This window comes from Vulpes vulpes, chromosome 12 (genome assembly GCF_048418805.1).
Source record: "Vulpes vulpes isolate BD-2025 chromosome 12, VulVul3, whole genome shotgun sequence".
Taxonomy (NCBI): domain Eukaryota; kingdom Metazoa; phylum Chordata; class Mammalia; order Carnivora; family Canidae; genus Vulpes; species Vulpes vulpes.
This window is the reverse complement of record NC_132791.1, coordinates 135,451,334-135,471,374: the sequence shown is the minus strand read 5'-3', so window position 1 is coordinate 135,471,374 and position 20,041 is coordinate 135,451,334. Positions and strand designations below refer to the sequence as shown.

Below are 20,041 nucleotides of genomic sequence, written 5' to 3'. Positions count from 1 at the left end.
TTCATTTGTCACTATTAATTTGTCATGTCATGTCACTATTAATTTGTCATAATTCATTTTGCTGATACTTAAAAAGTTCTATACAGTCACATTGGTCTTTTCCTTCGTGGTCTATACATTTTCAATTTGATGGGAAAGATTTCTCTTACCCCAAGAATTATAAAAAGTTACCTTTTGTCTTCTCTAATGATACTTTTGTGATTTTTTTTTTAACCTTTAAATCTATGCTTAATTGTAAGAATGTATTGTAGTTCAGCTTATGTTTGCTTGGGTGGCTGGACACTGAAAACCACAGATTGCCAGAGTTGGTGGAATGCAGAACACAGGACTAGACAAGTTAGTATTGTGATATAACTAATAGTTTCCACAAATTAAAATTCCCATTTTGTCCTGTATAATTCATGCCATAGCTTCTGAGAGCTTCTATTCCCCCCAACCTCCCCACCCATGACCTTCTCTTAGGTAGAAGAAAAACCTTCTGCTCTGTTGACAATTTACCACTAATGGAAACACATTGATACCTATCCTTTCTATGGCATCCATCAAAAGGCAAATATTTGGCCTTTTTTTTGTCCAGATGAAGTACTTCAGCTCCCTCTTTCTTTCTTTTTTTTATGATTTTCAAATTTATTTGAGAGAGAGAAAGGAAGGGGCAGAGGGAGAGACAAAATCTTGAGCAAACTCTTTGTGAGGGCAGAGCCCAACACAGGGCTCGATCTCACGACCCTGAGATCATGACCTGAGTGAAACCCAAGAGCCTGACACTCAACTAACTGAGCCACCCAGGCACCCAGCCCACTGTTTCTTAGCTGCAGTGGCTAGTTTATGGTTACCAAGAGGGCTTTGGGAAGAGCATGGCATTCTGGAATGTTGAGACAATCTATTGACTTATTTTAATATCTGAAGCCACTGACCCTGCTTAACTACATTGGTTTGGGGATTTATGATTTTACTAACTACTGTCTGTTACTGGAGAACTTTTTTAATGGATTTTTAAAAATTATTTTACTTGCAAGCTAGCTCTTTCTATTCACAATTAGCACTAGAAATTGTAGATCCCCAGGCTATGGTCCCCTGCCTCCTCCAGGAAATGGTGATGCTTCTACTTGATTTTGCCAATTTCTTGGAAATATTTTTGGGCCTACATACAGTGTTTCATGCCCATCTCTTAAATAGAGAAGTGTCTCTGAATTTAAAGTAGGAGTCAAAGAAAGAAAGAAAGAGAGAGAGAAAGAGAGAGAGAGAGAGAAAGAGAGAGAGAGAAAGAAAGAAAGAAAGAAAGAAAGAAAGAAAGAAAGAAAGTAAGTAAGTAAGTAAGTAGGAGTCTCACTAACATCTTACTGTTACCAGAACTAGGACTGTGCCCCGGGTGACTGCGTTACCAGAGTTTCATGTCCAATAAAACAAAAGCCATCTAATAAAAAAAACTCAAAGCCAGATAAAATCCACTGTGCTGAGGTGGCTTATTTCTGTACTTACTCTCTTGTGTCTTGTGTCAGAGATGTTCTTTCAGAAGTGTTGGTTAGCTTTCTCCCCCTTTTTTTTTTTTTTAAGATTTAATTTTTTTATTTGAGAGAGAACAAGCAAGGGAAAGGCAGAGGGAGAAACAGGAGAAGCAGACTCCTCGCTGAGCATGGAGCCTAATTCAAGGCTCAATCCCAGGACCCTGGGATCATGACCTGAGCTGAAGCCAGACACTCAACCAACAGATTCACCCAGGCTCCTATCCCTTTGTTCTTTTATGGCAGAAATTTTCTCCCTGAACATTTTATTTTGTTTTTAAACACGCAAGCACGCACACACATTCCCTAAGCCTAGAAGAACTTGCTTAGCTTGCTTCAAGGAAGCTAGTTTAAAAAAAAACTGGATTTAGCCCAGATTTATTTCTTTGCCATAACTCATGAATTGTGCTGGAAAAGGTGTTAGAAATAATCTATTATCTCGTGTTGCATCTGAGGAAACAGATCGAAAAAGGTGGTTCAAGGTCATAAATAGTGGTCAAAACAAGACTTTTGGCTTCAGACTCCTGGTTTCACTGCTTACTAGAATAACACATTGAAATCCGATTCTTTTTTTGTAATTGTCTTTAAATATCATGCCGTGTATTTAAATATTGAGCTGATGGGAGCTCCTTTTAGATCAAATGTGTCGCACAGAGTAGCGCTTTGCAGTATCTATTCCCAGTGTGTTAATAGGAAGAAAGAAGGCAGCATAGAAAACCTCTTCCTTTTTTTACAGAGTATCTTAGGGTACTCCTGTCTAGGAGAACACCCTTGAACACTGCCTCCTAGAACTTAAAACCTGAGGACTCCCTGAGTCAGATGGCTCTGCTGACAAGAATAATCATTTCAGTGTTGGTCGCTGGGAGGAAGATAATTTCTACCTCCTGTATTTCTCAGTGGTTGAGTCTGTCAAGGTCATTGAGTTGGAAGATCTGTGATGTCGAAGGTCAGAGCAGGAGCAGAAGCAGAACAGCTGAGATCTCTTCTGGCCAATATTGCTTAGTGTCTGTACCGGGTCATAGCTGGCCGGGAGAGCTCACTGCATAACAGAATAGGTAAACTGAGGTAATCCAGCCACTGTTGGGACCTTAACTAGCTGCCTGCAGCACACAGCTTGAAGGAGACCGAAGACAGAACCTCCTGGATGAACTCGTAACTCGAGAGAGACTGCTTGTGGCATCTTTTAAGAACGAGGGTGCAGAACCGGATCTCATCAGGTAGGGCCTTTTCATTTACAGGGATTGTGTGTTGGGTGAAGATGTGTTTGCAGAGATTACAGATTTGTTTCCTGAATGGTCTAACTCAACTAGTAAAATAGATCCAGCTCATTTATAGTGTTTGACTATCATTTTCTTTCAACTTAGTGTTCTTTAATTTTCAAGGTTTAGGAAATCGGGTGTGTTGAGCTGCATCTCATCTTGAGGGGTGAATGTTTGGGGAGAGTACAGACAAAATCAGCAAATCTCCTTTGCATCCTTGAGTTTCTTTCTGCTATCTTAGCTGTCTTTTAAACTCCTGAAGCCAGGTACTCATCTGTGTGGGGACATTAGGTGTTTTTTTTTTTTTTTTCCCCACTGACACTTTGGAAAAGTGTGTCCTAGTAAGATGTGTCATCCATGGCTCATGAAGGTAGGGGTGTGGGGCAGGATTCTTGCTCCTGCTGTGCCCCTGAGTGATTCACAGGCCATGCAGTTGACTGCTGTTCTGCACCAAGCTCTGTTGGAAGACCCGGAGAAGTGGTCCGGCGTTCCAGGGTTGGGGTTAACAAACCCTGTATGGTTACATCTTTAGAACTGGCCTCCCCCTGCTTCCAGAACTCCTGTAAGGTCATCATGGGAACCATCACAGAAGGACAGGACTTTAGGGTAGAAACTCACTTCTCTCCTTCTTCCCCACGGGGTCTGATGCTTTCACTCTGGAGAGGAGCTTGTTTCTGCTGAGTTCTTGGTCAGGAATAACATGGCTTTTCCCCAAGAGCAATGGTTTTTGACCTTTGGCCACATATTGCCAGGCCCCACCTCAAACAATTAAATGGGGGGAAAGGGGGTGCATGGAGGATCCCAGGTGAGTCTGGTAGGCAGCCAGGATTGCAGACCATTGCCCTGGGGCAAGGATGCAGCAGTTTCCTTTGGGCCCCAGACTTCTCAGGAGCATGTGATCCTGGGTTTTTGTGTTTTTATTTTTTTTAAAGATTTTATTTATTCATGAGGGGCACAGAGAGAGAGGCAGAGACATAGGCAGAGGGAGAAGCCAGCTTCCTGCTGAGAAACCGACATGGGACTCGATCCCTGGACCCCAGGATCACATCCTGAGCCAAAGGCAGATGCTCAACCACTGAGCCACCCAAGTGCCCCTGATCCTGGGTTTTTAGAAAGAGATTATGAAAGATAGGAAGCTAAATGAAATCTTAAGTCGTTTCAATGGAGAAGTAAAGCCAGGGAGGGAGGAGTTGTGTCCCAGGCAGGGTTTGTAAGAAACCTGGGGGTGGGGTGGCTGTCTCTCTGCCCGTGTGTGGTGGATGAAGGCGGTGGTCCAGAGCTGGTGACATGGAACACATGAGCAAGGAAATCTGTAGTGTAGAGTTGGTGCCACCTGTCAGGAAGGGCCTTTACCCGGAAGGAAGAGATCTTTATAGTCCAGACAGTGAACAGAGGCACAGTCAGGCGGCAGAGCCAAGTGGAGAGGCAGTAGGGAGGGGGGTGCATCTACGTACCTCTGCTTTGTGGTCATGGAGGTGGTGACAGTGATGGACGGTAATAGTTACCTACCCCATTCCCGACAAGAGTATGTCATGTGCCCAGCTCTGCTTAGTGCTCTACATGGTGTCATTTACAAAAGCTGAAGAGGCTACTATATGTGCGAGGTCTTTGTAGGTTTTGTGGGTATTTTAGTCCCCTCTTGCTTGTTACTTGTCTTCTCTCCCGTGATCGTCTCCATATCCTTGTTATTTAAAATGTAACCTGTGCACAAGCGTCATTGCCACCTGGGAGTGTGTTAGAGGTGTGTTAGAAGTCCAAGTTAGATTCTTGGACCCTGCCCCCAAACCTCCTGAATCTGTTTTTGTTTTTTAAGACTTTTATTTATTTATTCATGAGAGACAGAAAGGGGCAGAGACACAGGCAGAGGGAGAAGCAGGCTCCCTGCGGGGAACCTGATGCAGGACTCGATCCTAGGACCCCAGGATCATGACCTGAGCCAAAGGCAGATGCTCAACCACTGAGCCACCCAGGCGTCTCTGAACCTGTATTAAAAATAAATAAATAAATAAAAATAAAAAAATAAAAAAATAAAAATTATTTTTAATAGGCTTGAACTCAGGACAGTGATGTTGAGTCATGTGTTCTACCCACTGAGCCAGCCAGGTGCCCCTGAATCTGCATTTTAACAAGATCTCTGGGTGATCTGAATGTACCTTACCATTTGAGAAACAACGGCTCTATATCCTCTGTTCCTAACAGCGGCACTTCGTATCAGAGTCACACAAGAGGCTTATAAATAAAAAGTAAAAACAGAGGCTTACAGGTGTCAGGATCATGTACTTGTGGGGTTGAGTTAGTAGTCTGGCCAACAATAGGTTTTTGGGTTTGTTTTTTTTTAAGATTTTTTTTTTCATGAGAGGCACAGAGAGAGGCACAGACACAGGCAGAGGGAGAAGCAGGCTCCCTGTGGGGACCCCGATGTGGGACTTGATCCCAGGACCCCAATATCATGACCTGAGCCAAAGGCAGCTGCTCAACCACTGAGCCACACATGTGTCCCTGGGTTGTTCCTTCTGGGGCCATGACGGAGAGTCTGCTCTAGGCCTCTCCTCTGGGCTTGTAAATGGCTGACTTCATATGGTCATTTCTCTGTGCGTCAGCATCCAAATTCCCTTTCAGGGTGCCAGCCATACTAGATTATGGCCCACCCTATGACCTCATTTTAATCTAATTACCTCTCTAAAGAACCTGTCTCCAGATATCATTGTGTCCTGAGCTGTGTACTAGGGGTCCGCATTTCAGCATCGGAATTTTTGTGGGGACACAGTTCAGCCCAGAACTCAGTCTTGAAATTGCGAGGCTTTACAGACATTCCAGGAGAATCTGATCAATGAGAGGATGCATGCTAGATGAGAGCATTCTCAAATACTATGTAGGAAAATCCCTGGGAAATCTGCTTCTGGGCCGTGAAATGGACACTCCAACGACACTGTTCCCCCAGCTTGGCAGAAATGATAGCATCACTGCAGACTCATCAGGGACAGGAAATAAGTGTATGGTGAGCGAATGAATGAATGTTGAAGTCAATTGCTAGAAGTAGATTGTCTTAGCTTAGAAGTCAGAGTCTCCGGTCTTTGAGTCCATTCACCTGCCTACGTCAGGGTGTTATTTTTGCCCTCTGTACCCCTAACCCCCACACTTGAGGCCTGTCTGGCCCTCCCCAACTTCTCGTACGCTCATAATTCTCTCACTAGCCTTCTGAGGATCTGAATTCAGACGTAGACATAAGGAGTTTGGGTTCACAGCTCAGCTTGCCCTCTTGCCTCTTGACCATCAGAATGCCTGGTCGTTTCTGATACTGGCCATTAGGGACCTTTCAGCTCAGTCTTTGGAGAAACCTCATTCCCTTTTCTGCTAGCCAGTTCCTCGGGCTCACAAAGCCCTCCTCAGTCCTCCACATGGTCAATTCCTGGTTCTGGGCTCCTCTAACATTTTTTTTCTACTTCTCCAATCTCTAGATTTCCTCCAGCATTTTTGTTTACCTCTGTTATTCTTTATGCAAGGTGCGGTGCTTTGTCACTTGGGGGTGTGCTGGGCAGCGGCACATGTCTTTGCCTTAGGTCACGAGGTACAGAAATACATTGGCCAGAAAGCCTTCACAGAACTTAAAAATGTGATCGACACACTCTCTCTGGCAGGATTTGTCATTAACGCCAGACAGCCACCACAATGTGTTCCTTGTGGCCAACATGGGGGTTCATTTGCTCACCAGTATCTCAGAGCCCCAGGATAACTGGCGGCCACAGCACAAGACCAGTTTGCCTGATTGATGGGGACTCACGTGGAGCCCCTGCCTCTCCCTCTGCTTCTGATTTCCTTTGTGTGACCCTGGTCCCCTCGTGCCTGCTCCCTAACCCTTAGCCTACCCCTCCCATTCCTCCTCAAATGTGGCCTTATTAAGGAGAGGAGAGTATTGTCAGACCTCAGTTTGGATTAACATTTCCCTTAAACAGACATTAATGTGGCAATCATGCAATTGAATGTGGAGCTGTCATGTGATGGAATCTTCCTTATACCTTGCGGATTACCGATCATTATTCGAAAGCATCAAACCTTGATGTACCACCGCGGTGTAAGCAAGCAATGGCTGGCTAATTAAGGGCATTTGGAAACTTGTTAAAGAAGCCTCTGTGTAACAATGTCTCTTAGAAGATAAGCTGTGACTTATAAAGCAGGGACACAGCTTCTGATTTAAAATCCTGCAGCCCTTTATATCTGAGAGCATTGCTGAGTCTCACAATTAGTTAAATCTTTGTCTGTCAAGAGAGGAAAAAAAAAATCCTTGCATAGTCCACTGCTCGGTGAGCATCTCAAAGATTATGTGATTAACTCGGCTGTAGTGGGTGGCTAATTGGCTCAGCTTTAATCCTCACACTACCAACTATATTGAAGATTATAGGAAATAGGAAGTTATTTAGATGTTGAGATGGTAGCTGTGTATCAGAAATGGCATATTAATTAATAAGGAGACTGATTGCTAAAATCAAAATAATAAGGATGATAGTGGAATGTTCACATTTTCTTTGTGAACTTTACATTTGATTCCAGATCTCTCTCTTTGATGCTGTTAAATAAAAGTATGATACTTCCGGCTTGCATTTCAGGTCAGTGTCACTGAATTGAGAAGCCAAGGTGGGCAAAAGAAAAATCTACATTAAATTTTACATTAAAAGCACCCCATTTTAAGTCACTGAAACTTTTATTTCCAATTAAAGCTTGAGTTATAAGAAGGATGATTTGTATCCGATTATGCCTGGATTTCCTAAAGTGTCATAGGTTTATATTATATGTTGCTTAAAGTTATTAACATATGAGCAATCTACTTTTCTAGAACTAGGAAGTAGCTAAAGAGTGCATACGTGCATAAGTAATATATTCACATGGCTGAGAAATTTAAAAAGCATTTAACAGTATTTGGTGACAAGCCTCCCTCCTGCTCTGTTCCCCACTTCTGGACACAAATATCAATCTTAAAAATCGTTGCCATATCCTTCCAAAGTTCTCTTAGGAATATACAATCAAATGTGAATATGTTTTCTTATTTCCCTCCATCTTTTACACAAATGGTACATACCATTCTACAATACTTTTTGATTACCTCAACTAATATATATTAGAGAGCTTCCCAAACCGGCAGGTTTTGTCATTTGTTTTCATAGCCTTATAATATTTCATTATATGCATGTGGCATAATTTCTTTAACTAGCTTCCTGTTAACACATGTGTGTATTGTTTCTTGTCTGTTACACATATATTTTATATGAATACATATGTGCTTAATACATAGACTTTTTTTCTACTACAAAAAGATGGTGGTTATACAGAAGGAAGTTCACACATGGGAAAGTCTGCCTCTACATAGGTTCTTACAAGTAGGATGGCTGGATCAGAGGGCATATGCCCTTGTAACTCTCATAGAACCAGTGTAGACTTGTACTAGCCATTCGTGTGAGTGCCTGTTTCCATAGTTTGCCCCAGAGACAGTGTTATTAAACTTCGGTTTCCTATTCCAGTCTAATATATGAAGATAGTTATTTCTCTTTTTTCCAATATTTTATTTATTTATTTATTTATTTATTTATTTATTTGAGAGAGAGAGAGAGAGAGAGAGAGAGAGAGAAACGTGAGAGAGAACAAGCACAAGCAGGGGGTTGAGAAGGTAGAGGGAGAAGCAGATGCCTCACTGAGCAGGGAGCCAGATGCAGGGCTCGATCCCAGGACCCTGAGATCATGACCTGAGCTGAAGGCAGATGCTTAATCGACTGAGCCACCCAGGTGCCCATAAAATAGTTATTTTGTAATAGAGTTTTATGTAGTTACTGTATATAATTGTAATGAACATAGGTTATTGGGAAATTCTCCTCTGTTTCTTTTTAGTATTCTCATGATTTTATTTTATAACCTTACTTAATCTACTTGGAATTTAATTTGGTGAAGAGGATGAATCCCACTTTTTTCTTAATTGGCTACCCTATTTTTTTTACTATGTTTTTCATTGAATGATCCATTTTCACAAATTTTGAGATGATGTGCTTTAATATAATACATCTGGGTAGATATGTATTTGGATCTGTTTCTGGACTTTGTGGTGTATTCTAGGGGTCTGTGACCACTCATGTGCTAGCACCTTTCCTTTCGAGGCTTTATTATAAGTTTTAATACATGATTGGGCTTGCCTCCTGTCATTACACTTCTTTTTTAAGAGTTTTGATTTTTTTTAAAAACATGAATTCTAGAATCAGCTAACCTGGTTTTTTAAAAAGGGAAAAATAACTATTTTTAAAATTGGCATTCCATTAAATCTTAAAACCTTTTATAATGTTGAACCTTCCTCTCCAGGAACATGGGATGTGTCTCGATCGGGTCAAGCTGTCTTTCAGGGCTTTCAGAACATCTTCAAGGGAGCTGTACATGTTTCTGGTTTAATGTAATTTTAGGTATTTTATGTTTTTGGTGGTTTCAAATTCACTTTTTCATGCCCTCACGCTTTTTGATTTTTGATTATATAGAAGCTGTTCATACGCTATTAATATTATAACTACTTTTTAAAAAATTTTTATTTATTTATTTATTTATGATAGTCACAGAGAGAGAGAGAGAGGCAGAGACACAGGCGGAGGAAGAAGCAGGCACCATGCATCGGGAGCCTGATGTGGGATTCGATCCGGGGTCTCCAGGATCGCGCCCTGGGCCAAAGGCAGCCGCCAAACCGCTGCGCCACCCAGGGATCCCTATAACTACTTTCTTAGTGCTCTGATGTTTGTAGAATCAACAGAAAGTTGATTTCTAGTTATATTTGTTGGTTTTCTAAAAGAAAGGAAACAGTTCCTGGAAGCTTCCCAATCCATAAACCGGCCCAAAATAGAACTAAGTTGGGCTAGCATCACATGCCAGGTTATGCCAGAAGCCGTGGAAGAACAGAGTTGCCATGACTGGCTTAGGTCTGCTCCGGAGACACGGATCCCTGAACTGAGACTGAGGATGGGCTCATGTTCCCCGAGCAGTGGAGCCTTGAACAGAATCAAGGTTCTGATAAGGAGTGAGAAGAGACTTAGCAGAGTTGGGTGGGCAAGCTGTAGTGACCACATCAACCCTTGCCCACAGCCCTTCCAGCAGCAGTAACTTGCTACATCTTTCAAGTACCCTCTGACACCAGACATGGAAGGTTCTTAAGTTCTGTGACCTCACTAAGGACCTTCATCTCCTATCACATCTGTTCCTGAAGTCCCAGGGAAGTGGTAGTTCACTGCCCTTCTAGGTGATTTTATTTAGGTTCACGTGGGACTTAGACTTTAAACCTTCAATTTGCTTTTTAAGGAAGCCGCAATATTTACCACTACCACCTGGCTCTCTGGAGAGGTTTAAGAGATACGCTTTTGAAGTTCAACATGGTTCTTATAGTGATGCATTTATGCAGTTCCATAGAGTTGGTTTCTTCTGCAGACAGATGATCTCATGCATTTTACGTTAGGTAATGTTTAACTCTCATTTGGGAGGTAGGAGCTTCTGACCTTGTCTCCACGATCTGGAGAAATGCAATAGGTTAATTTGATGTGTGGACTGATACTTCATGTGACAAGAGGGACTATTTGGAGTAGGGACTGACCTGAAAGGTCTGGAATATATATTGTCTTAGTACATTTTTTTCTATGTTAACCACTGGTCCAGTAGCAGTCATGCAGCGTGTACAGTGACCGTGTTTCTTTGGGGAGAAAAATGGAGAATGTCATATGACAGTAGTTCTTGTGACTCCTTTTGTGGAGGAGGCAGTTTGGTTGAAGGGTTAGGCCAAAATGTTGACACTTTGGGATATTCTAGAAGTTTGTGGGAACTGACAGAATTTTTAAAAATGTGAACCTAATCTGAAAGTGGTGGATTGTGTTATAAACACACAGATTGTACAAAAGAGTAATCAATGAAAATTGGAGCGCCTTCCCACTTCCAACAGATGTGAAGTTCCTCATTTCTTCCCCAGAGGCAACCACTTCTAATAGTTTTTTATGTGTCCTTCCTGGGAGATTCTACATATATACAAGGGTGCACGCCCACACACACATACACACACACACACACACATACACACCCCTCCCATCTACCTCTTGCCTCTTTTATTTTTAACATGAATTATAGTATAACATGCCCTCTTGACTCTTTGCGTTATCTTTTTAGCTCTATAGGGGTAACTTGGAGATTATGAAGCAGAATGTTTAAACTAATACTTTTAAATGTCTTGGAAGTATTTCAGAGCTTGACAGAGTAAGCTATTCAAAGTTTTTTGGTGATGTATGTACTCACAAGACTGATGACCACTTGAATGGATCTCTGTAGTCATTTTAGTCCAGATTTTTTTTTTCTCTCCATGGAATAGGAAAGGAACTCTACCAGACCAGCAGCCCAATTTCTAAATAGATACTGAGTATGAAAAAGATTATCCATTTGGATGACTGATGAAGCAAGTGAATCTAAAGACCTTGAGATGTGAATAAATATTAGTTATTGCAATTCCATGCTGTTGAACAAGTCGAGAAAGCTACCCAGTGATACCCTGTGAGATGTAATGAATATAGTCTGTCCACAGGCAGTAGCATGGTAGCTTCTCCACAGGTTTTGAAAGCTGGATGACAAAGAAATATCAAATAAAAAAATTTAAGATGCTATTTGTTATAGCATTAAAAACATGAAATATGTAGGAATAAGTCAAAGAAAGGTATATGAAACCTCCACATTCAAAACTATAATAACATTGTTTAGAGAAATTAAGGAAAAACTAAAAGATATACCATGTTCAGGGATTGGAGGACTCAATCTTGTAAAGATGTCAGCTCTCTCAAGATTCACCTATAGGTTCAGAACAAACTCAGAGTCCCCAGCCACTTTTTTTTTTTTAAAGATTTTATTTATTTATTCATGAGAGACAGACAGAGACATAGGTAGAGGGAGAAGCAGGCTCCGTGCAGGGAACCTGATGCAGGACTTGATCCCAGGAGCCCGGGATCACACCCTGAGCCAAAGGCAGATGCTCAACCACTGAGCCATCCAAGTGCCCCCACCCAAGCCACTTTTTCAGTTTCATCATTTAAGAAGATGATTTTAAACTTTATATGGCATTTAAAAGAGCCAAGAAAAGCCAAGGTAGTTTTGAAGAACAAAAGGCATGAGGGCTCACGTTATCAGTTATCAGGACTTACCATAAAGCTGCACTGTGATGTGGACACAAGGATAGGCAAGTAAACCAGTGGAACAATACAGAGTTCACATGCGTTGCTACTTGACTCATGACAAAGGTGCACTGCAGTGTAGTAGAGAAAAGATAGTCTCTTCAATAAATAATGTTAGGTCAACTAGAGAAGCATACGAGTGAAAAAGAATCAGCCTCTGCATCACTGTCTATAAAATTCAGTTCCAAAAAGATTGTAGATCTAAATGCAAAAGGTGAAATGAGAACTCATAGGAGAAAACATAAAAGAATGTCTTTATGGCCTTGGGACAGGCAAGTATTTCTTATAGGATACTTAGAGCATTAAACATAGAAGAAACACATGATAAGTTGGACTCCCTTAAAATAAGAAATTCTGCTTATATCAAAGCACGAAAGACAAGCCACAGAATGAGAACCATATTTATTTATTTATTTATTTTTAAAGATTATATTTATTCATGAGAGAGACAGAGAGAGAGGCAGAGACACAGGCAGAGGGAGAAACAGGCTCCATGCAGGAAGCCCAATGTGGAATTTGATCCCGTGACTCCAGGATCACACCCTGCTGAAGGCAGACGCTATACTGCTGAGCCACCCAGAGATCCCCAAGAATTCGTATTTATAGTGCGTTTATCTGATACCAGATTGTTGTTGTATCCAGAATATATAAAGAACTCCTATAATTTAAGAAAATGACTGACAAGCCATTAGGAAAAAGAGGCAGAAGACTAGAATTTGGACATCACAAAGGAGGATACCCAATTGCTGGTAAGCATATGAAAACATGTGCAACTTAACTAGTCATAAGGAAAGTGCGAAGCAAAACCATGATAACAGACCATCACACCTACCAGAATGGCAGGAATTAAAATGGCAGACGGGTCAAGTGCTGCTGGAATTCTCACACACTGCTGCTGAAACTCTCAATTCTGCAGCCACTTTGGAAAACTGTATCTCCTAAAACTGAGCTGTGCAAAAGCATGAATAAGACTGCTTATATCAGTGTTATTAGTCTTCCCACCTGGAAACGACTCAGTGAATACCTACACTAGGCTATATAAATACATGATGGCATATTTATGCAGTGATACTACCCAGAAAGTGAGAAAAAATGAACTACATGCCACACCATGGATGAATCTAACAAACATCCACATTGAGTAAAATGAGTCTGACTTATGAGCGCGTACTCTAGGATTCCATTCCTGTAAAGGCAAAGCTTCATTGCAATATTACAGATCAGGGAAGTGGGTCCCTTTGTGGGAAGCAGTGAGCCATAAGAGGGCAGGAGAGATCCTGGTGTTCTGTTAGCACTCTGTTTCTTGCTAGGGTAGTGACTAACTGTGGGTGCTCACTTCACAAATTATCTTTGAGCTGTACACTTAATGACTTTTCTGTTCACATGTTCTAATTGAACTTAAAAATATGTATGTAAGTACCAGTATACGTACATACATTATATATAACATATTACACATGCAGATAAGTATGTATATACCTGTGTCTATGTACACTTATATATGTATATATACTTAAATATATAATATGTAATAAGTAATTAGTAATACAATGTATGCTCATATAACACATCGTTGCTCATAAAACTTATAAATGGATATAGTTATATATAACCATACTTAATGTGTGAGTATACATACATAAACACGTACATATGTATTGATGCTTTTGCATGCACAGTGTGCACGCGCACACACACGTATGCACACTAAGATCTGTGTCCTGAACAGACCACAAGATGGAGATGTGAGTCAGTAGAACTGGGGGAAAACTTTACCCAGGTCTTCCTAGTGGGTAGATTTTGTGAAGTTAGGGTTTTTCTTCTGTGAAAGTGCCGGGGGAGTGCTTGGCTTGCTCTTTCTGCCCACCGTCAGAAAAGGAGCCAGGTCACCCTTCTATTCCATCCCCAACATCATCCTCCTTCCTTTCTCTGCTCACTGCAGCCCTGTTTGTCATTTGAAAACTTCCCCCTGGGTGACTGTAGACTCCTGCCCGGGTTATCTGCCCCTTCTTGCTTCTCTCTCCCTGTCCCTCCATCATCTTTTCTTACCTTTAGATCTTTCTTTCCCATTACTCTTTCTCCCTGCCACCCCACCACCACCACCACCACCCCTGCCCCCGCCGGAGAAAAAAAAGTTCGATTCTGGCATTTCTTGATATTAGTGTTTGTTTCCTACTCTTAATTTTAAAAACAGAAGGATGCTTTTTTTCTTTTTTTTTTTTAATATTTTATTTATTTATTAATGAGAGACACTGAGAGAGGCAGAGACACAGGCAGAGGAAGAAGCAGGCTCCCTGCAGGGAGCCCAATGCGGACTCCATCCAAGGACCCCAGGATCACAACCTGAGCCGAAGGCAGATGCTTAACCGCTGAGCCACCCAGGCATCTCCAGAAGGATACTTTCAACAGCACTTTCTATCCATCTTCACTACGTCAGGGGTCATCATTCTCCTAATATCTCCCCTCCCCTTGATCTTCCTCTCTGAGGAAGTGAGTCGTCCTTAATTGGATTTGAAACAAATTACAAACGCAATACAGGCTCATTATAACAAGTCAGACTGTACTGAGGCGTAGCCAAAAATTAATTCTCTCCCTTTCTTTCCCTCTAGTGCCATTATCCTAAAGTAACTAGTGTTAACTGTTTGGACACTTTCCTTTTCCACCTGTATCTGTGTTTATACAAATATTTACAAATAGATTTATACACATAAACGTTTTCCTTTCCCAACCTTTTTAATGAAGACAGTTGTCCGATACAGATTACTCCATAATTTACTTTTCCATTTAAATTTGGACAGTCCTCCAAATCCATAGATCTAACAAATTCTTTTCAGTGGCAGCATTATTCCACAATGTAAATATGCAGTCATTCATCCAACCACTCCCCATCTGATGGATACTGAGTTGTTTAGGTTTTTGCTATGACGAGTAAAATGTGTCAGGACCCATGGTGAATGTGGCTTCTATTTCTGTAGAAATTTCTCCCCAAAGTGGAGTCACTAGAACGAAGGGCATGGGTGTCCAGGTTCAACAGGCACTGCCATGTCTGTTTCTGAAAGTCCCAATGGCTCTCATTCTCCCCAGCACCATATGGGGAAGCCCTTTAATTTTTTATTAATATTTTTAAAATTTTATTTGTTTATTCATGAGAGACAGAGAGGCAGAGACATAGGCAGAGAGAGAAGCAGGCTCCCCATGGGGTGCCCGATGTGGGACTCGATCCCAGGACCCCAGGATCATGCCCTGAGCCAGAGGCAGATGCTCAACCACTGAGCCACCCAGGTGTCCCTGGGGCAGCCCTTTTATAGAACTGGTTGAGTTTTGTCCATTCGATAGGTGAAAAATGGTATCTTGTTTTGAATCGCAGTCCTTTAACCACCTGATATATTTGTCACTTTTTCATAGGAAGATAAAAAGATTCCCTACCCCTTTGTGTATTAATTTTACATGATGAAAACCACATGGGAATTGAAAAAGTAGAAAATTCTAGTCTATGAAGAAGCAGAGGGAAGAACCCAAGAGTCACCTATACACACTGTATTATAAGTTACTTATGTTGATTAAAAAAAAACAAACCTATTGAATACTTTCCAATGTGGGCTTTTTATAAATGAAAATGTGTAAGAAACTGAAAAAAGCATTTTCTCATTTATTAAAAAGGATTTTCTCTTTTTCCCTGCCTCTCTTGCCTACCAAGCACGTTCAGATAGTATTTGAGCCTCATAATAATTTTTGTGGTGTAAGAGAGGAGAGAGGAGGGCCAGTTTGCGGATGGGGAGACTGAGCCTCAAAGAAGCCATCATGCCCAAGGTGAATAAATGGGAGAAAAAAAACTAGAACTCAAGTCTCCTTGTCATTTGCTGTAGGTTTTGTCTCTTGAGCCCTCTCTCTCTCTCAGTTTTGGTCTCCTACCATGGTTCCCTTGTAGGGACCCCCATTGGTTCATTTCTCACTGACTTCAAGTACTTTTTCCTTCTTCCTGATACTTGTACGTAACACACAGCGTTCCTTCCATATGTTCAAGCCACATAGTATGAACTCTGCATGTGTAATTCAGTGGTGGGAATAAAGGGTCCAGTATTAAAAACCTGGGTTTGAATTTTGACTCAATTTTTTATAAAAATGATTATAAAAATAATCATGACTCTACAAAATATTGTGGAGTCCAGGTGAGATAAACGTAGGTGAAGGCATATGTTTATGCCTTTGTGAAGTGCTTGGTAAATGGTATTGAGCACATGCTGTCACGGCTCTTAGCAGAGGGCAGTCCAAGAATGGCATGCCCTTTGGAGAGGCCTTTTTGTCCTGCACCAAACAATGGAGAATGACGTAGAAGAGTTGATACCTAAATGCTAAATCTTGTGCTATGGGCCACACACAGTCTAGGAGATAAGGACAGGAGGAACGCTGGGTGAGGCAGGAGGAACTGAGAAACCAGGGGGAGAAATGAGACTTGACACAGCCATTGTACATTTGGTAGAATTTGCATATTTTCCTCTTACTTGTGTGCCTTCTTGAGCCCTCCTCTTTCTAGACTGATCATTTACGTACCAGTCTGCATACTTGGTGTCCAGCTGGCTGCAGAGATACCACCTCAGGGTGCCTGCAGGTTGCCGGACCCTGTCCCCAGAGGGAAAATGAAAAGCACAGTCGAAAGCATGGGTGCCCATCTCAAGAGTTTGAGTTTTTAGATGGGAACTATCTAAAATAGTTGGAAATAATGACCATGCGGGTAGTTTTGGCTTTAGTGAGTCTTGGATGTATACATATTATTCACGGACACCCTCAGTCTTTTAATGCCAGATTTGGGTTTTTGTACATCAGCTGACAAACATAAATTTCTACCACTGTTGGTTATCCTTCTGCCAGCTAAAAATTTCTTTCTGTCACACTTGCATCTTTGTCCTAGAACAACATTAACTTACCCAACTAAGTGAATATTTTACTGCGTTTTATCTTTATGAGTGAGGACAGAAGCAAATAAAGGGGGGGGGGGACAGTAGAGTTGAGACAGAAATGGAGATCATCCATCATGTTGAATGCTTAAATGCAAATTGTTCACCTCAGTTGGGCACCTGTCAGATACGTCTGTTGTTCAAGTGTGCTTGGTCGTAAAAAAAATTTTTTTTGAAAGGTTTTATTTATTTATTCCTGAGAGACACAGAGAGAGGGGCAGAGACACAGGCAGAGGGAGAAGCAGGCTCCCTGTAGGGAGCCCGATGGGGAACTCGATCCCAGGACCCCGGGATCACAACCTGAGCCAAAGGCAGATGGTCAACCACTGAGACAGAGATGTAGGGCCATTGTGAATGGCCATTATGAAAATCCCTCCATAATATATAAGCATATTGTTGACTTTCATTCATTCTGTTTCCAAACATGTTTTTGGGAGTGCTTTCTGTACTCACAGAAGGAGTTGCTTATAAGTAAAAGTCAGTCATGGCATCACTGAGCATTTTAGGTTGAATTGTAACCACCCACCAGCAGATGGCTCTCAGTCACTGTAAATTTGTCAGAGAGCTAATTCATCTCACTTGGAATTCTTCTGTTTTATGGACCACCCTGACGTACCCCTTTCTACTCTTCAGGAACCCTGACAATCAAACACTTACAGTAGAGCAACTGTTCCTTTTAGTTTTATTTTCTTGATTTTGGGCTGCCTGAGTGACTCTTAGGCAAAGCCTGCTGGAATTTCTGAACTTCAGTTTGGAGTCAAAACTTGCAATGACCTTTGCCACCCTGCATCTCTGTTCCGCTGTGAACCATTTTGCCAGGTTTGTAACGTAACATTAAAACTTATTAGCGGCCAGTGTGGTCAGCAATGAGGAAGGAAAAAATGGGATTGGTTTGAAACTAGAAAAATATTTAGACTGCAGTAGATTTTACAGATGCTATGGCAAGCATCTCCTTGGATGATGTGTAAGAAGATACTTTCCTTGTTTGAGTTCTTACCTATTCTGGCCTCATACTCAATAAAGATCATGTTTTTAACTTCACAAAAAAACAATAGTTGAGTATTTGCAAAAGGCATGGTGTTAGGCTTTTATTGTCTCCAGAGTATCAGGTCCATAAGGTTGGTTATTTGTCTTATTCCCTTCCAAGCCCCAAGGTTAGAGTTGGGGTGCTCATAGAGGGTGCTCAGTGAGTACTTGTAGGAAGGATGAGTGGAAGGCAGGATGGGATACAGGAAGGAACAGGACAGAGTCCTGGACCTAGAGAGGCTAGCCATCTAGCAGCTTTGGCTAAAGTAGTCATAGACAGCCACCCATCTGGCAGGAGCAATTTTACTTTGTGGTCGTTCTTAGGAACAATGTTGAAGTTAGGGAAAATTCTAGAAGAAAATAAAAAATGTCTTTTCCCCTAGGTTGTGTCACTTCCCTGAGTCTCCCACATTTGAAAATTTTTATCCCCTGTATCCAGTCTACTCAAAAACTCGGGGAATTTCCCTGTGATTCACTGTGGGGATTGTCTCCTGCTGTCCCCTCTTGCCATTTCCCTCCTTCCAGACCCCCATCACCTTCCGCCTGAATTACACCAGCCTCCTGGCCCACCTCCCCAACTGTGGCCTCTCCTCAGCATAATCCTGGCCGCATATTGGTGCCAGATTTTGCCTCTCAAGAATTTATGTCAAAGAATCTATTTCTGATTGAAATTTGAGCCCCTGTGCATCTTTATATCCACAGAAAGCAACTGCCAAAAAAAGTTTGGAGAAAGGAATTACCCTTTTCATACCGTGGTAGCATTTTCTCATCTTTTTAGGCAAGTCTAATTGTAAAGCTTCACAGACTCAATTCACTTCACTGGCACCCTGGAAGCATCTTCTCCAGTCCTGTCTGCAACCCACCACATGGTCCATGAATACACAAACACTGATACTCCTTTTAGATAAAACGCAAACATTTTATATAGTCACTTTGACATCTTTTTGAGATGCTAAGAACACCTAAGAAAGCTACCTCTTGGGAATTCACTGCTTTTTCAATTCTGGGTTTGGTTGATAAGAAGACCTGTCCCTGTGAGCTTCCAACAAACTTCAACCACATTTATCAGCAGAAAAACACGAGTCGCCTGTGCCACCTGCCCCCCGTAGTACCATAATGTAATGTACATCATTTTCTTTGGGGGATGAAAATGAAATATTTGTATACCTTTTGAAGCAACTATGAAACTTTGTAGTAAAATCTTTATAAGACAGATAATTCAGGGGCACCTGGGTGGCTCAGCGGTTGAGAATCTGCCTTTGGCTCAGGTCATGATCCCAGGGTTCTGGGATTGAGTTCCACATTAGGCTCTCCACAGGGAGCCTGCTTCTCCCTCTGCCTGTGTCTCTGCCTCTCTTTCTCTGGGTCTCTCATGAATAAATAAATAAAATCTTTAAGAAAAAAAAAAAGAGATATCCAACCAATTTATAAATGTGGCCTTCATTTCAGAAGTTCTGTTTGTTACATAAGTTCCATCCTGAAAGAATATGGACAAAATTAACTGATATATTTTTTTAAAAAACCATCTCAAGTCTATTGTAGCCTCTGGAGCATAGTGTTTAGCATTTTGCTTCCGTAACTTCCTTCTTCCTTTTTAGAGGAGAAGGACATTCTCTTGGTGTCATTCCAAAAGCAGGATTGAGCTCTAAGGTTTTAGTGAAAGAATTCTCTTTCAGGTGATACCCTCTCCATCTGTTTGAACAATATCAGTCTTTGCTGCTAGAGTCTCAGAGGCACATAACAATTGATTAAGTTTTGTTTGCCCCCCCCCCCTTTTTTTTTTTTTTGCTACTCGGGATATAAACATGACTGTCATGTGGCCTCTTTCCTCACAGAGCTCATAATTTAGGAAGGGAGATGGATAAGTAAATAACTCACTACAGTCCTGCCTGATAAATGCCACGTTAGAGGTTTCGAACAAAGTGCCATGGGAGCACCAGCGAGTGATTGATTCAGGGGAGGGGGGGTGGGGATGGGGATCAGGAAGGACCAAACAGAAGTGACATTTGAGTTGAGCCTTAGGGGATGAATAGAATTTTGCCAGATGGACAAAAGGGTGGGGGTGGGGACCCTCCAGACTC

The 20,041-nt window shown here is 41.6% G+C and overlaps 1 protein-coding gene across 8 annotated transcripts in view; it reads left to right on the top strand.

Moving 5' to 3' along the window:
* STX8 (syntaxin 8) overlaps positions 1 to 20,041 on the top strand; it is a 252,964-nt gene that overhangs the window by 18,922 nt on the left and 214,001 nt on the right. For all 8 annotated transcript variants that reach the window (XR_011995934.1, XR_011995935.1, XR_011995936.1 and 5 more), the window contains exon 4: positions 2,609 to 2,719. Coding sequence is in view for 5 of the 8 variants with exons in the window: in XM_072730344.1 (XP_072586445.1) it covers positions 2,609 to 2,719 (111 nt within the window). In the remaining 3 variants the exon portion in view is untranslated. The remainder of the gene's footprint in view (positions 1 to 2,608; positions 2,720 to 20,041) is intronic.